This window comes from Pygoscelis adeliae, unplaced genomic scaffold (assembly GCF_000699105.1).
Source record: "Pygoscelis adeliae isolate BGI_AS28 unplaced genomic scaffold, ASM69910v1 Scaffold108, whole genome shotgun sequence".
Taxonomy (NCBI): domain Eukaryota; kingdom Metazoa; phylum Chordata; class Aves; order Sphenisciformes; family Spheniscidae; genus Pygoscelis; species Pygoscelis adeliae.
Genome location: NW_008825498.1, coordinates 8,773,165 through 8,781,963, shown reverse-complemented (window position 1 = coordinate 8,781,963; position 8,799 = coordinate 8,773,165). Strand labels below are relative to the sequence as shown.

General features: G+C 44.5%; 1 protein-coding gene across 1 annotated transcript in view; it reads left to right on the top strand.

Moving 5' to 3' along the window:
• GATA6 (GATA binding protein 6) overlaps positions 1-8,799 on the top strand; it is a 21,411-nt gene that overhangs the window by 10,913 nt on the left and 1,699 nt on the right. The window contains 3 exon segments of the mRNA XM_009331493.1: positions 1-60; positions 1,517-1,604; positions 1,698-1,804. The exon segment at positions 1-60 is cut by the window's left edge and continues 12 nt beyond it. Of these exon segments, the coding sequence (XP_009329768.1) occupies positions 1-60; positions 1,517-1,604; positions 1,698-1,804 (255 nt within the window).

The following is an 8,799-nucleotide window of genomic DNA, read 5'->3' as shown; positions in this document are numbered from 1 at the left end:
AGGAATGCGGAGGGCGAGCCCGTCTGCAACGCCTGCGGCCTCTACATGAAGCTCCACGGGGTAAGCGGCCACTTCGCTGCGGGAGATTTCCCGCTGGCTCCGATGCTCCTTTGGGAAAGGGACGGTCCTCCTGCCGGTGGGCGCCCGGCAGTTTTGGGGGGTGACATCGGGCTTCCTCAAGTCAGGGCAATGTTTCTGTTGATGCTAATGGTCTCGGCTCACGGTTTGGACCGTGGAGTTAAAAAAAATATGGATAAAATGACCGAAAAATGCCCGGCGTTAGAAAACGGTTATACCGTTTTAGCAAGTTATGCTTTTGACAAGTTACGTGTTTGCCATTGTGGCTCTCCTGACAGATTTGTACAAAGAAACCACCTCTGGCTGAGTGGCAGAGGTCTTTTTGCCACCGGGATTTAAACCAGCTCTTCAGTGGGGGAAAAAAACCCTAGACCTTTAATAAGACGGTTTTTCATGGACAGACATAGCTATGCCAGCAAAACTTTAAATGTAATTCAAGCCATAGCTATGCCAGCAAAACTTTAAATGTCATTCCAGTCTTTGCTAGGCAATAATAGAGGAAGAAAATAGCTCTATCCTGAATGTGCTGGAGTATGTTTTGGGTGAGACCTGGAGCCTGTTATGCCCCTGTGGATTAAGTTACAGTCAAGCACAAGTGTTTGAAGAGCGAGGGCATTAGGAGTGGTTGGGACATGGTCTATTCCTCAAGGAAAAAGCAAATTATATCACAGGTTTAAACATTATAATGATAATAAGCATATGCCTGAATTGTCTTTCCCCAAACTCATGTTATCGTTACACTAAAATATATTTTAAACCAATGTTTTCTGTATAATGATTATCATTGTGATGACACAAAACACAAAGCTGTTTTTTGAGCACATTTTCTTTATAAACATAAATTTGGATACTATAAAGCTGTATCACAAGCAGAACTGCTTGTAAGAACAAATGCTAAACTGATTATGGCCTAAAGCTTCTGTCCTAAGACACTTACCGGCGATGATCTGGTTTGCCTAGCTCGTCCACAGGAAGAGGAGTATTTTTTCCCCTCATATGCATTCTTGCTTTCCAGAATCAGCCACTGGAGATAATTCCTAACTGACCGACTGGAGTAAGGAGTCAGGGATCAGATACACCCCGTCCAATTTAATTTCATACGACCTATGGCCAAACAATGCTGTTTTTCCTTAAAAGCATGCTGTTTATCTATGGACTGACTGAGGTGTTGGTAAAACTGCTTAGGCCACATCAAGAAGAAAGTCTCCCCACTTTCTTTATTCAGATAAAACTCCCCTTGAAACAATCCATTGCTTTGCCTGAATAAAATGCAAAGGTTTTTTGGAATCGCTGTCGTGACACAGGAAAAATTGACTTGCTGTACATGACTTGAACAGGCATTTTCAACATCACCGTTTGATCTTGTAGTGTATTTTGATTTTTGCTTTTAGAGTATATATACAACTTTATGATCAGTGTGGAAATTCAATTTTTTCAGGTTCCCCGACCTCTTGCTATGAAAAAAGAAGGAATTCAGACCAGGAAGCGAAAACCTAAGAACATAAATAAGTCAAAGGCATGCTCTGGTAAATATAAAAAGATAACACAGTCGAGCTGCAAGAGTTTTTTTCCCCCGGCTGGAAAATATTTGTTTTTAATACCAGTTCCCAATCTTTCAGGTAACAGTACTACTGCGGTTCCTATGACTCCAACATCCACGTCTTCTACTAACTCAGATGACTGTAGCAAAACCACTTCTCCCAGCACACAGACTGCAGCCTCCGGGGTAAGCCATAAGCCGGTGTCCGTGTCTGTAAGCAGGCTGATCACTGTGCAATGTTATCGCAGCTTTTATCTTATCTAGCAGAACAATAATCTAAACAAACTTTCCAGTTTTGTTAGCTGATACTGGAACAAGATTTTCGGAGGATATTACATATAGCTGTAAACACAACGACAAGCTGAAGTACTTTAAAAACCTCTTAATTAAGATCTATATAATTTTTATGATGAAGTTAACCATGACTTAACCCCAGACATTTCGTTTTGAAATGTTCAGATTCTTCTATTTCAAAGGTTTTCTTTTGGAGCAAAGACAATGAATCATGCCCAATTGATCCTTTCAAGAAACAATTGTGAATGTACCCCTTTTTTGCTGAAATGATCTGAATTTATAATTCAAGGCACCAATGCACTCACGTTTTCCAAAAGCTGTTTAATATATCTGTGCATTTGTATGCATTATCCCAAATGAGTGGTAAACCCCAGCAAAACGTTATCCTGCTGTATGGAGGGAAACATAAAGGCTTTTGTTTTAAACTAAGATGTGCGCTTAAACCCCCATCCAGACCCAGCTGAAACCAGGCTGGGGAGCCCCGCTGATTGCAGTGCGTAGGGGATCAGCCCTCTCCTCACAGAGGGCTCTTCAGGGGCCAGATGCTCAGCATCTGGTAGCACCGAGCTCCAGAGGAGCACCAGAGGAGTGCTGATCATCCCCTGCTTTAGTTTTGATGCTTATTTTATACCATGTACTCGAACCGTCTCAAACTTCCTTTCTTCACTCAGTTAGCATGTGTGATAACAAATACTACCGCTAAAGTTGCGAAGCTTAATGCAGATTAATTTCTAACCCCTTGGCTATACATATCCGTATCCGCACTCACCCCTCGGGCCTTCTGTATCCTTTAATCTGCTACATCATTTCTTTGAAAAGCTTTCCTAATGTGGCTTTCTCTACTCCTTTATTAATAAAAAGAAGACATTGTTTATAATAACTATTTTTCAATATGTCTTGGCGTTCCCACATCCAAATTCCTTTCAATAGTTTAATTCCTGACGTACAAAGTTTCATTGTACAAGGGGAGGAAAAAAAACATTTTTAGCAAACGCGATTGTTCGTGGACTGACAGGGCCACCCAGTTTCAGAGGCACTGGGTTTTGGGTTCGGATGCTGCCAGACAAGGCTATTAGTAAAAGGGCTTGTCTTTGACATGAGAAAACCTTGTCAGTCCAATAAAATAAACAGATCGCATCAGAAAAAGAGAAACACCAACCAAAAAGTGAACTGTTACAGGGTTTCAGGCTCCCCCCAGTGAACTACCAGGCCCTGTTTTAGGCTCTCTCCTAATATTTGCAAAGGAAAAAACACAGCCAGATTTTCCTTAAATTTTCCTTTGATTGCCTTAAGCAGGACTCCCGATCAGGGGAATGGACAGAATTAGAAGGACAATCCCAGCTGAGGCCGAGGCAGCAGTGTAGGCTGTAGGCAGTGCAGCTGTATGCTGCCTGGGGAAGGAGAGGCCATATAGACGAGATCCCGTTTCCCCTATGCCATTGCTTTCTTGGCTGGCTAAAGCCTGCCTTCCTTTCTGTAGCCCTTCTCCCTAGGAGAGCGTATCACACCCGCTACTAATAATCTTTATGTTGTAATTTTAATAGGACCGTTTGTAATATAATTTTGCCAGCTGGAGTTGTGTGGGTACCAGAGGAGAGCAGGGTGGGGGCATGATTTGTGAGCCAAAAGGCTAGTTGAGAGCTGTTAGCAACTAAGAGCAACTCCCAGGGACCCTGAGGCTGCTCTTAATCACACGACGGGCATCCTCCCGTGCCAGGACTCCAGTTCTCCCTGATTTTTCTGTTAGGTCAGGCTGGGAGAGGACATGTGCATGAGGACCGGGGAAATCTATTCCCTTGTATCCAGCAGGCAGCACAGTAACATCTGCACAGCCTTTTCCCCACTGTGATTCGATCAGATGTGCACTGCGTATGCAAAGCACTTGCAAATTACCTCTCGTGAAAAATTTCAATAAAAGGAAGCGATGGAGGGAGGCTGTGAAATGCGCTGAAGCAGTCACCAGGCATATGGGCATCCCCTTGGCTCTCCCCCACCTTACATGAGGGGCTCGTGATCTCCCACCCATGCACCCCAGCCCCAAATGTATGTAAAGGAGGACGGGATTTGCAGGGGAGCTGTTGTCAGGACATGTTGTGGGTATGGCCACACCCTTCCCTTGGGCTTCTGGCTTTGCCCACGCATCAGCAATTCAATAAGATGAGGACGGGGGAGCCTGGAGGTTGAAAGTAGAAAGCGGTGGCTGTTAAGACTGGCTCCCGTTGCCGCAGACATCATTTGGGAACGTGATCACTAGCTGCAAAGGAAGTGAAATAATTTCTTATGGGCCTAAATCCCATAGGAGGGGCTGAGCACTCATAAGGGCCATTGAAGTTGTCGGGAGTGAAGGGATGTCAGCATTTTAGAGCAAGGCAGCCTGTCATCTGATCACATCCCGAAGCAAAGATGCTCTACTACTAGACTCCTATTTTCCTTGATTTTTTTTTCATTTGAGTTGACCCATCGATAGCCCGAAGGCTTGTATTTATTCTTAGAACAGGCAAAGGCTTTGCACAAGGAGAATAAACTTCTCCAGGCCGTCAGGAGGGAGAAAACCCTCAGATGGATGAATCCAGGCTCTGTAATCTTTGGTTGCTTTAACAAGAATGGTATCGATTCCTGCCAGCGGCACTGGTGACGTTGCCGGAACACGGGCACCTGCTGGAAGAGCGAACCTGGCTCGTTCCCCGTGTGTTACACAACCGGCATGGCAACTTGTTTTTGTTTTGTTCTGTTTTTACTTCTCCAGCCCTTATTCTGTGAGGAGGGGAAAAATGCCAAATTGACATCAGGCAGAGAAATCTGATGACGTTTTAGAAACTGTTGTCTGAAATTCACAGCAATGTTGTTGCTAAATGAAACAGAGAAAATGAATTCCTCTACTGGTACAAAAGCAATTTATTATGCCTTTTATGGGAGGCTGCCAAAAGAGTTCCCAGTTATGTAGAAATCTTAACGGAAATGAAATTCAGCAGAATTCATTTGTGTCAGTAACGTTCACTTTTTGCCCTACCTTTCTTTATCTCTTTTAAAGTCAAATAAAGAGGGGAGGGCAGAAAAAGAGAAGGGCAGCAATTACTCTTGGAAATGTCTTTGAGACTATCCATTTCGTGAAGGGAATCTTATATGATGCCAATTTTGAGACAAATTAGCAAGAAACTTAAATGTTGATTTTATGTTCTAGCTGAAGCTTAAACATATAAAAGATATGATTAATGAATTGCTGTGGGTGCAAAGTTGATTTCAAACATCCCAAAATGTAGAAGTGTTTGGATCGGAGATATTTCGTTGTCCCATTGTAAAGGGGCTATTTGCCAAACTCACATCTGGATCTAGGATTTAGGCCTATTTCTGTTTTCCTAAGCAGTGTAAGTACTGGGTGTCCTGTGTTACTAATATGGAAAAGGTCCAGCTGCATGATATATGAAGTTGCCTTACATCCCCATAAAAAGAAGATTTGAAGGTTTCAGACAGCCTGCATCTGCATCTATACCTGCTTTCCCTTTGATGCTGCTGAAATTGTACAGAGAAAAGCTACGCAGAATAATTTGCTAAATGAAGGGCATGGTCTGTAGCACACACCCATCCATTTCCATGCAGGGGCTCCACTCGTGTGATTACCAGAAGGACTTTATTCCCTTATTAGGATAAAAGGCAGTATGAAAACTGCTGTAAAATCTGCTTTTTATGGCAGGACATGGAGGCTCCATGAGCCAGGGCTGATGTCAGTAAAGGCTCAGCAGCACCAGGGGAGCTCTTCTTTCAGAAGACTCTACTGTGCCCTTTGCCTCCAGTTTGGAGCTTTCTTAGAAGGACCATAATCACACACCATAGAATAACTTAGGACAGTTGTCTTGCAGGTAAAACCAGCGCTTACTTCCCTTGGAGGTTTACCTTGAGAAGTGGTTCAGGACTGGCTCTTCAGTGATGTAGGCTGGAAAGTGGGAGAGCTGACTGAAACGGCCTCGGCGGGTGGTGAGCTAGCAGGAAAATGCAGTTTTAACTGTCCCCAAAATGCCCGACAACCTGGGCTGAATTCACTAAATAGCTTCTCCTGCATTTGCTTTGTTTTGTTTTCAGAAGAGGGTTCGTGAGATGGTTAGAGGTGGTGGTGTTCGCTCCTTTTTAGGCAGCAGATTGGTAGGACATTCATGCAGGCAACAGGGAATCAGCCTCCGTACAGTATCTCCCAGAGTCTGGATGAACCCAGAGACTCAACCTCTTAAAAAAAATCCCCCAACCACCTGGATGTTGGAAAGTTTAATGGCCGAGGGTCCTTCAGGCTACCTGATGGTAAGATTTCAGTCGGTATAGAATAATTTCCTAGCCATTGGGACAGAGTTTCCATGAGAAAGGCTCACCAGCATGGATGTTAGGACTTTCACCTGGAAAATGGGAACACGGTGCCTCAGTCCTGGTATGAGTAAATATTTATCTAAACCAGGTGGAATAAGATCAACAGGAGGCATGAGGAACATGGCAACCTAAAATACCAAATAGTCTGGTAGTCAGGGTATTATGCTGGGAGATCTGATAAAATCAGTTTTAATTTTAAAATTAAACTCCAGTTTAAATCTCTTGGTCTCCTACCTCTTCTGTGTTTGTCCTCACTCCTGGACAAAATAGGATGCTGCTTTCTTCTCCCCACTCAGTTTCATAAAATCAGTGATTCATTTTCTTTGCTCGGTGTACACGTATCCAAACGAAAGCATTTAATTTTCTATCAAACAGAACAAGGCAATCCAGCTTTTTTGTTTCAGCAGGGAAAACAAGGAAAAAGAGTATTTTTGGTTCTACCCAAAACTTCTATATGCATATGGACACATACATTTTGCTTGGTTTTGTTTTATTGCCAAAGCAATAAAGCCAATTACTCATACAGCCCTCGACAGCAGAGGGGTCATCAGCTTTCCCAAGCCACGCTGGAAGTTGCCTCCCTTAGGAAATTGATGAAGTATTAAACACAGTTTTATGTTGCTATAATACAAAGGAGAGATTAGAAGATATGTAAACTTACACATCTGTAATATAAACAAAGGATCAATTGGACTAGCAAGAGATGACGACTTTGCGTAGTAAGAGGGTCACTAATTCAGAAGAAAAAGCCGTGGTTTTGCAGTGCTGAGGCTTGCTCTTCAGAAACCAGGGAGTGACGGTATTGGGAGAAAGCGCTCTTGGTGTGGATGGCAGTTATTACAGGGAGGCTGAGGCTGGAAAATTAAGGACTCCACCGCAGTTTGCCACAACATGTTACATGCAAAAGAAGTTTTTGCAAGTGTTTTTCAGCTGACTACGGTTATCATTTAAGTGTAGTGAAACTAAACTAGGCTAACAGAAGAGGAAGAGAGTATCAGCTGAGACTCAGCTTACTACGGACCTAGTGTAATGTCCAAAATTTGTGGCGCATTTTGAACCTGTGAAGCGGATGGAGCAAATGTCTATCTGATAGAGCAAAGGTCTAGGTCAAGGCCACTCGCCACCCCCTCCAGCTGTTAGCACAACTCCTTGTCTGGAGCTTTTGCCTCTCGGCTGCGGAGGCGTGGGGGGAGGCTGGGGGGGGGTCCCTCCCCTCTCCCCGCTCTCCGTGGTGGGCAGGCGGTGCAGGAAGGAGTGGGTGGAAGAAATAAGGAGTCCTTCAGCCAGAGATGCCAGTGCTGTTCCCCAAGTGCTGGCCAGCACAGACTGAGCAGCCTGGTTTTGATCTGGGACAGCTTTAGTGGGGGTAAATTTGGCTCCGGGGTGCTGCTGGTAGGGTTGGGTAGGATGTAGGTGTCTAAGTCCCTCTGTCGCTCTGACTGAGGTCTCCCTGTGAGCGTGGTAGGCAGGTCCTCTACAGAGAGGTCACCTCCGATCCAGACAACCTGCATGGGGGCTGCCCCATGACCAGCTCCTGATAGTTTGGGTAAAAAGAAGGGATCCTTAAACCACCTTTGCAGATACAAATGCAACCTTCTTCTGTTTGTCTGGGAAGCAAGCTCTTCCCAATGGGCTTCATTCATTTTTTTGTCAGGAAGCTGAGCTTCAGTTGATTATCTATCCTATTATCAGATTTCAGCAATAAAAATAAATCCATTACCTTTTTATTGATAGAGCCAGCTGTTGTGAATTAGCAGAGCTTGTTGACTTCAGCAGCATTGTTCAGCTTATTTATTCCAGCTGACAAATGTCCTCTAATAACTAACTGTAGCTTCTGTTATCTTTCATCCCTTGAAGCTGAAGAAGTAAGAGCGGAGGTAAGCAGGCTTAGGAGCAGAGCCGTGATTCAGCCATGTCCTTTTCATGAGCTAAAGTTTGTTTTCCATGTCTCACTTTGGGAGCTGCCCGAGCTGCCTGGATTTGTCATGACATTACCGGGGTGGGGTTTCCAGGCCCGGCGGTCCTGCCCAGGTCCTGCCCGCCCTGGCTCAATGGAGCCAGGATCCGGCCTTGGTCGGGCAGGGATGGGCAGTCTTCAAACAGGACGTGCCTCTGCGTCCTCCCTTCTGGGGTGCCTGAGGGAGGGGTAGCTGATAACCCCACATGGAAACTGCAGGTCCCTGCGCGCCCCACCTTTATAGGGCTGAATCAGGAAAAGGCTGAATTACACTTTCCAAGCCCGGAAAAAACAGGTAGTGATAAGATATTTGCCTACCGGAACAACAGCGGCAAATATGGGCAAACGGGAACCTTTCAAAGCAGCTCCTCGTATGTTTAGCTCAGGTTGAGCAAACGCTGCTCAACTCTAATTTAAACCCTTCTTCCACTGTGGGGAGAATCAAGCTGTTAAAAATTATGTCTTTGGTGCTAACAGGAGTCTATTTGATGTATTCAAACTAAAAAAAGCCTTTTTGAAAAACTAGGCTGATGAAAGACCAAAACCAGACCCAAAGGTTAGTGTGAAACCTGCCTCA